Genomic DNA, 17,556 nt, shown 5'->3' with positions numbered 1-17,556 from the left:
CATCTTTTCCTTGTACCTGTACCCGAAGCCACTTTGTCAGCCCAGGTGCAGCCACATGGAGCAGATTCCGCCGCTGAAATACATATTTGTGCATTTTGACGCCAAAATCCGCTTTGCGTGTCTGCACTCAGGCCAATGTAGTGACTTCAGGTAAAGGCACATTCGAAAGCTGATAGGAGCATTGGGTCCGATTTTGCATGTATTTATTTGCAGGCTCAGAATCAGGTCCATGTGATTTAGGCCAAAAGAAAACAAATGTATCCCATATGCACTAAATGACTAAACTAACCATGATCTAGACATTTGCCCACTACAGAAAGATATAGACAGTGTTGGATAGGGCAGAGAACTGACTTCATAGTAGTTTTTTTCTACAGTGAATCTGATCAGTAAGTGCACTGCTAAAAAAATGATGGGACATGATTAGGAGATTAGATTGCAAGCTCGGTAGCAGCAATAATAATGTTAATAATGTTACTGTAGGACAGTACAACTTACTTTTTCCGATCTTTGTCTTTCTTCAGAGGTTGCTGAGAGGTGGCCTGGAATGACTGGGACTGGAGAGCTTCCATGGCGGCTTTCCGTCTGTTGAAGGAATTCATTTCTTCCTCTAAGTCTCTCCTTTTATCTTCCACCTTCTTCGACTCTTCTTGGTGTACCCTCTTTAGTTGCATGAACTTTTCCTGCAGCTGCAATTAGGAAACAGGCAATGAAGTGACGAGGTCTGCAAATGTCAACTCTTTTTTTTCTTCTTCAAAAGAGCAGTGAGGAAATCACCACCTTCCCTGGCTAGCACAGCGCAAAACATGGAACTGAGCAGGATCAGCTAATGCTTGCCTACGGGCTGCAAAAATTAATTACTAAACAGTTTAAGTTGTGTAAAAAGCTTATGGCGTCCATATAAAAGGAGGGGCAATTCTGTGCACAGACGGGTTTTCACTCCATAAATGTGTCTGTTTCATATATACAGCAGGGCAGTTGAGCCAATAGACATATCCTAAAATAAAGAAAAATGCTACCACAACTGGAACAACAAAAACAACACAATAACACAGCTTCCCACAGAGTAACGAGTTAGAAACTTGGCAATGACTTACCTCCCGTTCCTTATCTTTTAATTCTGCTTCTGTTTCCTTGACCTTATTTACAAACATCTGCCGCATTTCCTCCTCCTTTCTCTGTAACTCGCCTAAGAACTCTTTTCTTTTGGCTTCATAAGTCTCTTGAAGGCTGAAAAGTACACCATTCAGTGAGCTCTACTGAAAGGCTGTCTAATTAAATACACCAATTCAGCAAGAGTCATTATACATCAAACAATGCAGAGGGGCTGATTTAAAGTGCCAAAGACCAGGAATTCCCTTACTGTTTTGGTGAGCCACACATGCATGAAAAAATTCTTTGGGGATGCAAAATAAGGGCTGTGATTGGCTATATGGAAGCCCCATGTAGACTGCTAGCCTGCAGAAGTCTCTGCTTGGGGTAAAACTATGCCTCTATGCTTCCAAAACTTGCCTCCAAGCCAGAAATTTTAAAATGGGCACCTACTTTAAGGCTACTGGGAGCAACTTCAAAGGGGATGGTAAGCAACATGCTGATCATAAGCCCCTGGTCGGAATCTCAGTCCAGACTTGAATGGGAAATGTTTAATGGCTTGAAGTTAATCACAAAACAAAAACTGTGGTACCGTGTTAGCCAGTGGCAAAAGTAATGAATAAAAAAACACAAATACAAAAGTATTGTAGAAATTATACCTATATTGACTAACAATAAAAATACATTACAAGCTTTTGCTGCCTAAGCTGGAATGGCATACAAATTAAAGCTGTAATGGCCGCTACCCTGCCTGTTTGTGCCATACTCTGCCTGCCCTATGCTGCCTGTGTGCACCATACTCTGCTTGCACTATGCTGCCTTTCCTACCCTGCCTGTGTGCCATACTTTGCCTGCCCTACCCTGCCAGTGTTTGCCATACTCTGCCTGCCCTATGCTGCCTGTGTGCGCCATTCCCAGAGTGCCCTATGCTGCTTGTGTGCGCCATTCTCAGAGTGCCCTATGCTGCCTATGTGCGCCACTCAGCCTGCCCTATGCTGCCTGTGTGCGCCATTCTCAGAGTGCCCTATGCTGCCTGTGTGTGCCATACTCAGCCTGCCCTATGCTGCCTGTGTGTGCCATACTCTGCCTGCCCTTTGCTCCTCTGTGTGCCTTACTCTGCCTGCCCTATGCTGCCTGTAGAAGATGAACCTGCCAGGGGTTTGTTCTTGGAGTTTAAGCATTTGGAAATAGTCATTATATGGTCCCTAAGGTGTGTAATTATATGCTGGGGGTTGCTGTGCTATCCACAAGGAAGGCATATGGATTTAAGGGTATGTGTTAATGACATAATAATCTTCTTTCACATATAAATGAAGGGTGATATCCCTACAGTGAGCACCAAACATTTGGGTTTTTGCTTCACTACAACCATTAATGTGGGAATGGTCTTAAAAGCTATAGTGATAACATGGGTGTAGTTTGAAGTGGGTGCAGATTAAAACTGGCTTTCATTATCGCCCTACTATGTAGGCCAGAAAAATTCCAGCCCTCGGTACCACAGAGGTTGGATAGCACTGGTCTAAAGGATTCAGCTGCCTGATACAATAGTGCCTCCATGGATTAATAACACTGCTATTACTGTCCTGAATTTTTATGTAATTTAATACTATTCATCTCAGAGTATTCCTTTGTTTCTTTCCAACCCAAACATAAGACCAAGATTTATATAAGACAGATATTGCTCTTGACTCATTTATTCCATGGATTTATTTCTCTTCCTTTGGACATTATCAGCGGTACCTGAATGGCTGTGTGTCAGGATCATTGTCCTTGAAGCCCATCTCTTCCAGCTTGCACCGCCTGTACAGCTCATAATGCCGGGTGTGCGTCTGCTCTCTCAGATCTTCCATGTTAACCCGAATCAGCATCTCCCTCAGTTTCACAAAATCACAGTGGCTCTCGTTTTCAACTGGAATTCAGCAGGTAATGAAAGAAACAATAAAGTGCACATTTAATATCTATTTAAAAAAATTAATCGGCACAATGTATCCAGTGTAGTTTAACAGCAGTGGCTGGCTTTTCTAAATAAAGCAGATAGCAGTCAAAAACCTGCCAGTATACCATAACTCTCTAGGGCAAGTTAGGGTTGTGGTTTGATACACACAGCCCTTACCTTTCATTGTCTGCAGAGTACCAGCAATGTAGACTTTATGTATCCTTATTCTATTTATATGGATGATGGGGGTCAGGGGAAGTAAAACAGAAAGCATCTGATTTTTTTTTACAGTCATACCTTGTACTACTCCCCATGGATACTGCCTGGCTCTCACAAGTTTATTTCCTACTTTCACCTCCTCTGTGCTCCCAACTACAGCGAATGGCAGGTGAGCCTACAGAAAAAGAACATTCATTATTCATATCTGGAACAATATAACATCGAAATATAACAAAAGTAATAGAACAAACATTCAGCATACACTACATGCAGATTCTCTACTCAGTATCTAGAGTACTAATGCTCTTCATTCCATCAGCTGATTAATACTGGGCCCAAAGCAGTATTTTTTGCCATAAGAAGCACATAGATTCTTTGTTATTATTATATTATTGCAGGGGGGAGTCATTGCCCCTGTCGTGTAATGACAAGGGAGTGCAGATTAGGGGTAGGCAGCAGAGGTACCATAAAATAACCAAAAAAAGGATTGTTTTGCCACCAATATGGATTCATGTGGCTGTGTTACCACCAAGTACAAGGAACTGTTTTATTATTACAGAGAAAAAGGAAATTAGAATTAATTGCTTAAAATGAGTCTTTGGGTGATGGTCTTCCCATAATTCAGAGCTTTCTGGCTATTGGATCAAGCATAAAAGGGATCTGTCGTTACAGTCCCCCCTCACCGTCCCCCATATTATTCTGGCCTACTCAGTGTTTTCCAGACGTCGACAACCCCCAATACTCGGTTTTCCTATGCCAAAAATTAAAAGATCCGCTATGAAGAGACTTGGTACTGCAAAAAACTGCACATAAGGCCTTGCAAAGAATTAAGGCCTTGCAAAGAATTAAGGCCTTTGAAAGATGCTCAAAATTTATGGAATGTGTTATTTTTTCCATGTTATTGTGTATAAGAGAAAACTGCAATACCAACCACTGCCAGGAGATGGCCCCCAGAGTCTGACAAAACTTGGGTCTAGAATAACAGCAATAGCTAAAGAAAAGGCACAGCAAGTAACTAAAAGGGACTTAATGATTGATGGTCAAATAAGGGGATGTGTGTGCTTTGCCTACACACTGTCTGGCAACTGTCCGCTAGCTCCCATGCCACAAGGCACTGAATGGTTGTCCTCCCACTGACTGGCGAGAGCTCATGTGAAGCTGCATGGAGCTGCAATCATAAGGAGTACTTTAAGATGACATTCATTTGTATGCCAGCCCTTCATAATGTCGCTAGCCCATGGGCCTTTGTTCACATCCATTCATCCATAATCTGCTTCCTCGAGCATGTAAATCATTTAATCAGATACAATTAAAATAAAAAAGCGGGGAAACATAGCTGTCTCTTTGGGTTTCTTAAAGGAGAAGGAAAGGTACAATCACTGGTCGCTCTCTCGCAGCTACACCAGACTGGTATAGTTTTCTCCTAACAGGAGCACCAGCCCGGGGTATAAGGTTAGCAATTACAATCACTGGGGGGCACCCCCTAGTGGTTTTACCTTTCCTTCTACTTTAAGTAGCCCAAAGTTACCTTGCAAATCAACTTTGGTAAGATGAAGCAACTCATATGTTTCCCCACTGCCGATGTACATTATTCCTGGAAGGAAACTAGGGATCTATGGTAAAGCATATTTACTGCAGGTGACAAAATATTGCGTGTGCCATCTGCCTAAAGTTTTATTAACCTGGATACTTCTGGATTAATAGTGTGTTAGTGATAAGATGGGCGTTTTCATATATCTATGTGTAACCTTGTTCTGAGCTAACCAGCCTGAATAAACAGTGGCACTTCAGCATAAGACTGTAGAAAACCTTTGCCGGCCACTTCTATGTGATAGATAATATCGCCCAAAACTGCAGGCACTTACATTCATTACAGAGTTGATCTCTGCCACTGCATCATCATCTGTAGGGAACTGGTAGATCTGGACTCCATTGCTGACCAGTTCACTCATGATCTTGATTTTGAACTTGTGCAGTTCGCTCTTGGAAATGGTGTCAGCCTTGGCTATAATGGGAATGATATTAACCTGCAGGACAGAGTGATGAGTGTGAGAAAGGCAGATTAATGGGCTTACCTCCCACGTACTACAAAGCAACATTTGGTTTCAATATCAATTATTATTCCCAGATGGTGGGAGGCAGCCAAAATACGTAACAGCTAATACTGCTAGCCAAAATCTTTAAGGGGAATGTGTCACTAAAAACTACAGTTTGGCTTTTACAATAAAAAGGTGTACTCTATGATTATAAAGGATGTGAGCAGTTTGCATCCTTGCAGTAAGATCAGACAAGGCCTTTTTTAGACTTGCTTAGCAGATATGAATAACAAAAGCAAAACAATCATATATTGACTAAATTACCAATTTATAAGTCGTGCTCACCATTATATAAAACACTAACATGCTGATTAAAGTTTTAAAGGAACAGTTCAATGCAAAAACAAAACAGTGTAAAATGCATAGACTGTGCAAAATAAAAAAAAAATTGTAATATAGTTAGGCAAAAATGTAATCTATAAAAGCTAGAGTGAGCAGGAGTAAAACATATTGGCGAGAACTCTACTTCCTGCTTTCAGCTCTCTAACAACTGTTCCAATCTAAATGTAGTATTACTGTGCATTCCCCTGGGCCAGCGCTTGTCCAATCTAGCACTATGGGAACTGAGGGAGGAATGAAAAACAACAAAATAAAGGGTTAGGTAAAAAAACGAAAAGGAAAAATAAGTTACGGGTTTGTTTTCAGTTGGTTATGGTAAATACAATTGTTTTAGTTGCTAAATTTTCCAGGTTGGTGCACCACTCCTTAATAAAGACTCCCTGGCCTGGGGTACATTTGCACAGAACACACTCGTGCCATTTTGATCCAGGCTCCCAAGTATCCCGTGCACCAATTCACCCTGGGTGGAGCAGGGATACCTGGGAGAGAAAAGAAAAAGAGAAGGGCACAAGAGTGGACATAAGAACAGAAAGAAATATTGTATGAGACCTAGGGCAGATCTTGGTACCTTACTGTCCAGCTTCTTCATGGTGACCAGATCTAGTGACTTTAGAGAGTGCCCAGTGGGCGTGATGAAGTAAAGGCAGACGTGTATCCTGGAGTCATGGTAGTTGAAAAGAGAACGGCGGATCTTCAGCTCTTCTTGCAAATAATTTTCAAACTGAGTATCAATGTAGTCAACAACTGACCTGTAACTGCACAAAGATACCATGTAAATCTCTGGTTATGTCTCCTCAGGCTACTTTAAAGGATTATCAAATCTCAAAATCCAAAGCTGATGGATTCCGAAAGTTATTTAAATGGGTTGTTCACCTTAAAATTAAATGTAATGGTTTAGCCATTAGAATTCTAAGACTAAAAGCAAATATTAATTTTTGTGTTTTATTATTATTTACTATTTTAGTAGGTTTGAAATGTAACCTGTACTCACGTTGCTAGGGTATAATGTTTGGGGGAACAAAAAGTACCCGATTTCTTATTATGTACCCCTTACCCTCTATTTTATTAATTTATTTCTTTATAAAACCTGGGGAACAGTCTGTAACTGATAACAATTGCCCCTCAGGTTGTGCCCTTTGTGAATTATGAACCATGGACTGGACGTTTAACTTGGCAGACTGGGGAATTCCCTATATACAATTTTGATCCTCTAGCATCTAAGGCATTAGTAAATTACCCCTTTTGTTTAAGAAGTGTAATATGTAAGAAACCTTCACTCAAAAAAAATTACAGAGTATAAGAGAAGAAAGAGCTTGCAGTGTTACAGTGTAATGGATTCCCACATAAATGGAACTGCTACATTCTTGTCTTTGTCTGCAATGTTCCCTTAAGCAGCTGGGAAGTGCACATGACTGCATGAATACTGTATACATAAATGATGGGTTATTAATACAGAAAACCCACAGACACCTCATAGCAGTGCCAAGACTTACTGGAAAACATGTGAGACTTCCCTGTGATTTATTTCTCTAAGAAGTGAGAGTCTGCTATTCAGCTCCAGACTGCACAAATACTTCTCCAGAAGATAGAGCAATCACCTTTATTATTTTAATTGAGTCCAAAAATAAAATATGGTTTTAGTCACTGGGATTTATAATACTCAGTAGTATTACACTATCCCTCCTTAAGATTCAATACAACCATGTTAACACAAGAACATTACAGCTTCCAGATGAGGCACTACTCTATATGGTCATAATTTTATTGTTACTGTTACTTATCTTTCTATTAACGCCCTCTCCTATTTATCTTTCAGCCTCTCATTCAAACTACTGCCTAGTTGCATAGGGTAAACTGGACCATAGCAACCAGAAAGCTGTGAAATGCATCTATTAAATTTATATTCACAATTTTAAAGCCTAATTTTAAAACAGAATTGTTTAGAGTGGAATTTACACCGCTGTTTTTTACTGTCCATAAATCTGCACCATACTTTAAGAGAAACCGAGCTACACAGCATTGTAGTATATTGCACACTTTCAGGCCTATGGCCCCTGCTGCACAGAAACACCCAGGCAATGTTGTAACTAGGGAATCTGTTGTTGTGGAAACCAGTGTGGCCTCTGGCCCATATATATATATTTGTATATATAAAACGGGGTCACAGTGTAGAACAGGAAGACATTAGTCAACCAGATATAATTCACTGTGGAATCTGAAGAAGCCATGTATAATGAACAGAGAAGGCTCACAGCTTTGGCAGGGTGTCAACATTATTCAAGTTTGCATCACTAAAGCAGTTTAGAAACTTAACCTTGTATTTAGCTTTTAGAGGCGCTTTACATGTACAGTGAGTATATATATATATATTCAATTGTGAAACACACTGTAAGCTGATATAAGTGAAATGCTAGCCAAGTGGGCCATCTAAACCCTCTGATTTCCAGCCTGAATGCAATTTAAAACAGAAAAAAAAAAAAACGACATTGAAATAACGATAAAATGCACAGAGGCCAGGACTGACCTTAAAAAAGGTACTTAGTGGTGTCTTATTATAGTAAGTGCTTGTTCCATGATCCAATGATTTTTGTAATAATTTTTTTTTCAGTGTATGAGCCAGAATCTACAGCAACTCACTGCATAATAATCCTCACTACCCAGTTGACCTCTCTGGTGTAATCTGCCCTCTGTATGATGCTGCCAACAAACAAATACTGGCACCAATGTACAAGCAGAACTGCAAACAGGTAGGTCACATTACTGCCCTGCTTTTAAGGGTGATGGCAACATGGGAAGCATTTGTTGCCGGTGGTTAAATCTGGGCTAACACAGCGACAAATCTCCTCGAAAGCTTTCCCACCAGCGACAAAAGTAAATCGCTGGTGGCAAAACATCCGTGGCACTTTGTCTGCATTTTCCTCATGAGGAAGCTTCAATCCTCTCCTCCTTACAGGTGCACGGACAGGCACACACGGAGCAGATTTTGTCACCTGTGCCTGTCAGGGTAATTGTAATAAAGAGTAAAAGAGAGCACATCACATTTTCTATGCAGGTGGAAAGAAGCCGATGAACAGCCATGTGTGCTGCTGCTAGCCATAGTGACTGTATATAGCTAAAAACACCTTTGCTAAAAATAAACATCCTGTCTTACTGTTAAGGATTTATAAAATTATCCATATTTAACTAGTTTTGGTTATTATATTGCACTAATTTGAATATAAAGGTGGCCAAACACCCGAGCTGCTCGACCGATATCTGGCAAAAAATCAGCAAGATGTTGATTGAGCGGGTTTGGAAATTCCATTGGAGTGCGGTGTGAATCAGCATGTTGATGCAGTCTTTGCCCCGAGGGCCTGCATGCCGTCACGGTGATCAATCCGATATTGTCCACCTCATATTGGGGAAAAATCCACTTGTTTGGAGACCTTGCCATACGAGTAGATCTTTCAGTGTATGGACAGCTTTAAGCTATTTTCACTGACCTTATCCCCCCCCCCTTCTTTTAAAAACAGGGCAATTGCTTCAGAGCTCCCTATCTACTTTTTTACAAACATCCCCCTTCCTTCCCTAAGCAAGTCTCTTGAGCAGCTAATTTTCAGTGGCCTGGTAATTAGAATTATCAGCTCCTTTGAACTTTTGTGGGATCAGGAAGTGAAAACAAGTGCTAAAGTGAAACTTGCTCCATATTATTGTTTAGCAGAAACCATAGATATTTCCTAATTAAAGCAATAGGCAAAAGGTTTGTTCAAAAAGTCATATTCATTAAGCTCATGTTCAAAAGGGGTGTGTACAGTCTCTTTAAATCTGGGTGCCCAGATGCTTTAAATCCTGATATATGCTGTGAGTTTCAGTGCAGCAACCTCTGGCAATCCAGGGTTAAAGCAACAGTAACACCAAATGATGAAAGTGCATTAGAGTAGTTAAAATATAATGCACTGTGTGTCCTACACTTAAATAGGGCTAAACTGGACAGGTTACATAGCAGAAAACACATAAGCTTTGTAGAATACAGAGCTTACCGACTAGAATACAATGTATTAGGGCAGAATACGAAAAGGGCATTAAAGGTGCTGGAAGAAACTGCTGGTATAAACCATTCTACACTCCAGCATTACTAGTGCACCTTCTTCGCCCTTGTCTTGCTGCCTAAACAATGGCCCAAGCTTTGGATCTTGTTGGTTATCCTGAATCTAGATAACTGAACACACTCCTAATTAGTACATTCTATAAAGCAGGCATACATTTTATAAAAGGAACAGTAACACCAAAAAATTTAAGTGTTTTAAAGTAATTGAAATATAACGTACTGTAGCCTGTACTGGTAAAACTGGGGTGTTTGCTTCAGGAACACTACTATAGTTTATATAAATAAGCTGCTGTGTAGCCATGGGGGCAGCCATTGAAGCTGGAAAAAAGGAGAAAAGGCACAAGTTACATAGCAGATAACAGATAAGACACCATTGTATTCTACAGGGTTTATCTGTTAGCTGCTATATAACCTGTGCCTTTTCTTCTTTTGAATGGCTGGCCCCATGGCTACACACCAGGGTTTATATAAGCTCTAGTAATATTTCTGAAGCAAACACAAAACTTTTACCAGTGCAGGGCAGCAGTACATTATAGTTTAATTTCTTTAAAATATATACATTTTTTGGTGTTACTGTTCCTTTAAAGTCTATTGAAATAGTCATGATGCTTGCCTGTCATCTTTGTTGATCTGATCCCCAAATCCAACTGTATCAACTATTGTCAGCTTTAGATGCACGTTGCTCTCTTGTAGGTCATATGTGCGCGGTCGTAAGCGAACGCCATTCTCGTAATGGCTGGCTTCTTCTGTCTCGAATGTTGTATTAAACAAAGTGTTCATTAGCGTGGACTTTCCAATGCCCGTTTCACCTATGAGACAAACAAGGTTTGTAGCACTGTAATGTTAAAGGGTAGCTGTCACCTTAAGAAATAATTCCAAACTCTTTTTCATTCTAACAAAATACATTTTACTGACACTATTATTTAAATCTTCTTTCTTTCTTTCTTTCAATGTTTTGGTATCCACAGTTAGAGCACATCGACAGGTGAAATTTAATGAACAACATTATTAAGGCAAGCTGTGCATTATCCCAGAATCATGTTTATTCACCAGAATGGGGACTTCATGCCCATGCTACACAATTATAGTCAGTGAGGGGGAGGGGGCTGAAGGGTGAACGCACTGCTCCTATACCCGAGGCATAGAGGCGGGACAGGCAATATTTTATTGACAGCTGAGATTTTTAAATACCTTAATAACAGGTATGGATTGAATTTGGGTTTCATGTTTAATTTGAAAAGTCCTTTTATCATACAGCTTTTTATGTCTGGGTCTCCCCTTTAAGGAGTCTGAATTTTGCAGCTCAGCAGATACAAGTACCTGTTCCATGGCAGATTAGTTTGCTTTTAGATTGCTACCATGCTCACAAAGTTGAAAGAAAGTTGCTTTTCACTATATCACGCTTTGTGTAGCGTCGGGTGCAAGCTCCACCCCACTGCCAGGGGCAATCGATAATTCACACGGTTTTGGGTAACCACACTTTATCAGGCCTTGACATAGGTTGTTGCCTAGTCTTTGGTACAAATAAAATCCAAAACCATTTTCACCATTTTGGAGTGCTGCACCGTATTTTATTGTAGATTGCTACTATGCTATACCCAACAACACTGCATGAAAATACAGATATTTTCTTAACGTCTTTCATAGGAATAAGCATTCCATTGATTACCATAAGACAAGCATTTAAGGTTATCCACATACAGTGGACAATGGTAAAAGAGTCAGCCTGCATAGCTGGCCCTAATCTCAAACATTCAAATACTCTAATTAAGCTACTATCCATTGAATGTAAAATAAATAAGAGTATGATCATTTGGTATATGCTTTCCCTTTACTTTGCCCCAAAGACTGCAAAAGATTTAGTGGACCATTTCTTCAGTGATCACAGCATGCAGTACCACCCCCATAATCTACATGTTTTTTTTTATGGTGAAGAAGCTGCCAAAAGCTATGTTCTGTCACTACCATCTGCTCTGATGCAGGGCTTAAGGTGGCCAAACACATGCAGATTTAAAGGAGAACTATACCCCCGGACGCAAAAGCACCCTTAACTATCAATGCCTAGATCCCCTAACCTCTACCTTATCACATAGCTTTTAAGTACACTCTGTCTCTATTGCTAACCGCTAGCTAAAAATACAGAGAGGCGCAGCCGCATACCTCGACGACATCTTCCTACCGACTGAAGACACTTCGCGCCTCTTGCTTGCGCATGCACAGTTGGAGGTAGCAGGAAAACTGCTTCAATTGTGCATGCGCAAGCAGGTTAGGTGTTGGCGGTGAGACCCGAAGAGTCTTCAGTCGGTAAGAAGATGTTGGCCAGGTATAGGGCTGCGCTTCTCTGCATTTTTAGCTAGTGCTTAGCGATAAGGACCTATCCGCTTGTGTATGGGGCTATCCGACGGGGCTGCCCCACCAACATCTGGCATGTATAATAAATCCCATTGGACAAATAGCCTGTATCCTGATCCTAGTGCAGCCTACAGTAGATGCACCTTGGTGCAACCCATACGCCATGGGGATGCTTTTTGCAATGCCCTGTTACTACCCACCATGGGACTTCATTCACAAGAAGTTGCAAAGTACAAATAAACCCTGAATAAATAACATTTTCCTAGTACGGTTTTAAGACTTAAGCTACAATAATGTTGCAGAGAAACTACATAGCTGTAACAGAATACAACTTACCCACACAGAGAATGTTGAAGCAGAAACCTTGTGTGACAGATTTACTAACAAGCTGGTCCGGAAGGCTATCAAATCCCACATGGCCAGTCATTGCAAGGCTTCGTTTCTCTTCATTCTGCCAACAGCAACAAATATAATACAATACATGTAAGTATGAATGTTTCTCAAACTAAAGAATACATTGGTTTTAAAGAAAATTAAAAAGAAAAAAAGGAAAAAAGAAAAAAAGGAAAAAAAAAAAAGCCTTCCACAGGGCCACAGATTGGTTGCCATATTGTTGGGCTAAGCAGAAAGGTGCAAGCAGTTTAACTTTCTACTCTTACAGCAGCCAGGACCAGATCCTACTCTGTTTTGATATACCACATTCCAGACATACAGATAATCACACAAGGCATGAACATGAAAAATGTAATCTTGATGGTGATCTAAGGGAGGGAACTCAGAGCTCAAACCTTAGCTATTCACAAGGTCTTGAAAAACCCAAAGAATTGCCACAAGCACAAACAAATGCAACCAGCCAGGGTGCCGGTTAGTGGGTAGGGCTGAGTCAGAGCTTACACAAAGAAGAAGGCCTATTAGGGCTGTGACACACGGGGAGATTATATCTGTGTGTCTTCACCCTATAAGGGCTCTGACACACGGGGATATTAGTCGCCCATGACAAATCTCCCTGTTAGCAGGCGACTAATCTCCCGAGTTGCCATCCCACTGGCGACAATGTAAGTCGCCGGTGGGATGGCGCACGCGACGGCGCGATTTCGGCAAATCGATTTGTCAGAGCCCTTATAGGGTGAAGACACACAGAGATACTAGTAGCAGCTTAGAAAAATTAGATCAAAAAAAAAAAAAGTAGATCATTTACTGATAATTGTCTCTACATGTGTCTGACAGAGTATTTTCTGGAGTTTTGTAGCTGTGACAAGTAGCTGCTACTAAGTAGCTCTGTGTGTCTTCACCCTTAGGGCTCTGGCACATGGGGAGATTAGTCACCCGCGACAAAACTCCCTGTTCGCGGGCGACTGATCTCCCCGAGTTGCCTTCACCTGGCATCCCACCGGCGAAAATGTAAGTCGCTGGTGGGATGACACACGCGGCGGCACATTTTCGGCAAATCGCTGAAAAAGCCTCGCGAGGCAATTTCGGCGATTTGCGCGAAATCGCGCCGCCGCGTGTGTCATCCCACCGGCGACTTACATTTTCGCCGGTGGGATGGCAGGTGAAGGCAACTCGGGGTCAGAATAGACAATTCTGACTGGTGTGTATGGATATTGCTCTGCTCATGAATTTAAAAGGTTTCAAAATGTTATCTGCAGGTGCAGCTTTACTTGCAGCTGTTCTGATTGTTCAGGCTGTGTGTAAATGGCCTCTTGAGGATCAACATTAAGGCTAATGTCACACCAGGTGTAGGGCGTATATTTTCGGCAAGCAGAAAAGCACTTGCCGAAAACACTACCATCTGCCTCCTACCTGTGCCTTCACCTGAATTAATGAGATACGCTCCGGTGCAGGCACATGTAGCCAAAATACGCATAAAAACACAAGACTTTCTCGTGTTTTTATGGATATTTCAGGTACATGTGCCTGCACCGGAGCGTATCTCATTCATTCGGGTGAAGGCACAGGTAGGAGGCGGATGGTGGTATTTTCGGCAAGTGCTTCTCCCCAGAAAAGATTCTGAAGCAAAGGCACCAGCTGTACCTGATTTATATCATATTAAGTGGATTATTAAAGAATGTTACTATATCTCAGTAAATATTGCCTTTTTACATCCTTCCCCTTGATCCACCATTTAGTGATGGGCTGGGTGCTCCCTCAGAAATCACATGACCAGAAATAATGCAGCTCTAACTGTAACAGGAAGTAGTGTGGGAGCAAAAGGCAGAACTCTGTCCATTCATTGGCTGATGGGGCCTAGCATGTATGTGTGCCTTGGCTTGTTTATGTGCACTGTGAATCCTATGATCCTAGGGGGCGGCCCTTAGTACTTAAAACGTCAATTTTTTTTTTTATTTACGATTACCCAATGGCACATTCTATTAAAATAGTATTTTTAAATTGTTTATTTTGATGCAATTCTATGCAATATATTTTAGTACATTGTTTCCTTTAAGTCATACTAGCTGGCCATACACATTAAAGGAACAGTAATGTGTTTTAAAGTAAATTAATATATTATGTACTGTTGCCCTGCACTGGTAAAACGTATGTGTTTGCTTCAGAAAGACTACTATAGTTTATATAAATAAGCTGCTGTGTAGCCGCGGGGGCAGCCATTAAAGCTGGAAAAAAGGAGGAAAGGCACAGGTTACACAGCAAATAACAGATAAAACACTAGTGCTGGGCGGTATACCGGTAAAAACCGATCACCGGTTTTTTTTTTGAAACCGATATAAATTTTTTACATACCCCCATACCAGTGTGCGCGCTTCCTGGTACTACTTCCGGGTGCGCGCGTGACGTCAGCGCGCACACTCTACAAAAGCGCCATCGCTAGGAGGCATCACTCAGAGTCGGACCGTGGTGACCGAGTACTTCAGCGGAAAGCGGTTATTGCCAGGTTTACAGTGATTGTTCTGATACAAACACACCAAAGAAGACAGGCCACGTTGGTCTGTTCCAAAGGTTTCTGTTTACTTACTGCAGGGTGAGCCTGTCACCCACTTTAATGTTTGGGGCTATGACTATGGTGCTTGGATCGCCACACTCATCAGATAAAAAATGTCAAAATAATCCTGTCTCTGTCACCAAATAAGCAGGCCTGGACTGGGATTTAAACTATGCCCTGGCATTTAAAGTACACATAAGCCCAAATATCCCCACCAGCTCATTAATAGTGACTATTTATGGCATCTTAAAGCAGCCCCTCTGGCATTAGCCCAGAATTCACAGGTTGCTAGTCTGAGTGGTGACAGGCATGTTGGGGAGTTTTGACCATTGTTTTTTTCTTTCTGCTTTAGTCCTGGCCAGCTTGCTGTATGGGGGGCAATGTATTGGCACTGTCTTTGGGAGGAGGGGTGGCCTGCAAACTATTTAGGGGCCCTGGCCACCAATATTTATTATTTATTTATATACCGTCAAATACCGTGATACCGATATAATTTTGAAAAATACCGTGATATAAATTTTTGGTCATACCGCCCAGCTCTATAAAACACCATTGTATTCTACAGGAATTATCTGTTATTTGCTATTTCACCTGTGCCTTTTGTCATTTTTCTGGTTATAATCGCTGCCTCCATGGCTACACAGCAGCTTGTTTATATGAACTATAGTAGGGTTTCTTAAGCAAACATGCAACTTTTACTAGCGAAGGGCAACAATACATTATTTTCTAATTACTTAGATAAAATTTTCATTTACTGTTCCTTAAGAACAATACTGAATCATGTCGACTGGATTGTGACCTATGCAGGCCTGTCGGGAAAGGACAGCATCAGCCCTTTTTGCAGACCAAGCAAAGTGTAAAAGAATAGTTGGTATTAAAAGGACGCACCGGCCAAATTATTTGGATTTTTCCAATTCTATACATAAATCAGCTATAAAGGCAAAAACATGTCATTTTCTCTTGGCAAAAGGTGAAATGATTTTCCTCCCCTGCTACGTTATTCATCTCAGAATAGCTTATCAAAGCTCTACTCATAAAATGTGCAGGAAAAGAAAAAAAAAACACGGCCACAAAAACCCTACAAAGCCTATTAATGCGGCATTGCAAGCAGTTGGTAACTGGGGAAGGGGGGGATAAAGGCACCTCTTCCCTCCAACAGAGAAAAGAAACATTTCTGTATTTCATTTTGTGGCACATTACATCATATATAAGAGCACATCCCAATATTCCACTCCCCATTCACTATAATGTTGATGACCTGCAAGCTGCACACAACATTTTGGAGGAATAATCCAGATAATTTCCCAACAAGCAAGTGCACCCTCACAACTGCCATAAAAGTAAAATGGTACTGGCTTTGAAGTGTTTGGTCCACTACTCATGGGGACAAATGACTGAAACTGCACCATGTGCCACTGAATGACTGTAGCAAAACCTGCCAATTCTCATCCACGGAGAATATGTTATAGGTCAGTGCCAGGCCAAGAGGTACCTGCACCAAAGGTTCATGAAAGTGATACTGACATGAAAAAACATGTTGACCTACTTTTCGTTTAGCAGCTTTTCAGTTTGACATTTAAGCAGCTATCTGGTTGCTAGGGTCTTGTTTACCTTAAAAACTAGGCAGTGGTTTGAATGAGAGATCGAATTATGAATAAGAGGGGGCCGGAATAGAAAGATAAGGAATAAAAGTAACAATAACAATAAAATTGCAGCCTCACAAAATAGGTTTTTTGGTTGTTGGGGTCAGTGACCCCCATTTGAAGGCTGGAAAGATGTAGAAGAATAATAATGAATAATGAAGACCAGTTGCAAAGTTGCTAGGAAAAGGACGTTCGATGACATATTAAAAGTGAACCACTCCCTTAAAAAAAACAAATAAAAGCATAGCAAGTGATATATGAATACAGTATAATTACAGTGCGACCGAGGGCACCTTCCATATGCCTCAGGAGATCTGAGGTGCAACTGTTGCTCAGGCTGCCTTGCTGCTCCATCCTGCTGTGACTAACTACTTCCAATAGCAAGCGGCGAGTTTTCCGGCACACTGTTAAGTGCGGTCAAGCTGCTAAATCACACGTTTTGTACAAATGCTGCTAAATATAATATCCTAGAGCTTTTAGCAACATTCTGTAGCCATTTTTATCAGCGGTAATTTTGGTAATTTGAAATTCCTAAAACAGCAGCAAAAAGAACATAAAGTCATAACTAAAAGCTGGCAGTGTTCATGCGACATCAATGAGCCACCTCGTTATTTTAGCAATGTGCTGAAAGGATCTGTAACGGCAGAAAAGTGAACATTTATTCCAGTTACTCTGGCCATATAACAACTGCTTTCATTTCTGCAACTATAGGTAAAGAAGATATTTAATTTTAGGATGTCAGATGGACCTAATATAAGCAACATTTCAGTCGATCTTCATTTTTTATATTTAGTTTTTATTACCACCATTCCTATTTTCAGCCTGCACCTGAATCAGTTTGTTGGAGTCAC

At 41.0% G+C, this 17,556-nt stretch overlaps 1 protein-coding gene across 7 annotated transcripts in view; it reads right to left on the bottom strand.

Moving 5' to 3' along the window:
* The window catches only part of septin8 (septin 8), a 74,573-nt gene that overhangs the window by 13,680 nt on the left and 43,337 nt on the right, over positions 1 to 17,556 (bottom strand). For 5 of the 7 annotated variants that reach the window (XM_031897572.1, NM_001122727.1, XM_031897570.1 and 2 more), the window contains 8 exon segments: positions 12,458 to 12,572; positions 10,383 to 10,578; positions 6,251 to 6,437; positions 5,113 to 5,274; positions 3,326 to 3,422; positions 2,833 to 3,001; positions 1,098 to 1,230; positions 499 to 689 (listed from right to left, as the gene is read on the bottom strand). In XM_031897572.1, coding sequence (XP_031753432.1) covers positions 499 to 689; positions 1,098 to 1,230; positions 2,833 to 3,001; positions 3,326 to 3,422; positions 5,113 to 5,274; positions 6,251 to 6,437; positions 10,383 to 10,578; positions 12,458 to 12,572 — 1,250 coding nt within the window. 7 annotated transcript variants of the gene reach the window in all.

The sequence above is a fragment of the Xenopus tropicalis genome, chromosome 3 (genome assembly GCF_000004195.4).
Source record: "Xenopus tropicalis strain Nigerian chromosome 3, UCB_Xtro_10.0, whole genome shotgun sequence".
NCBI lineage: Eukaryota > Metazoa > Chordata > Amphibia > Anura > Pipidae > Xenopus > Xenopus tropicalis.
This window is presented reverse-complemented; position numbering and strand designations above follow the sequence as displayed.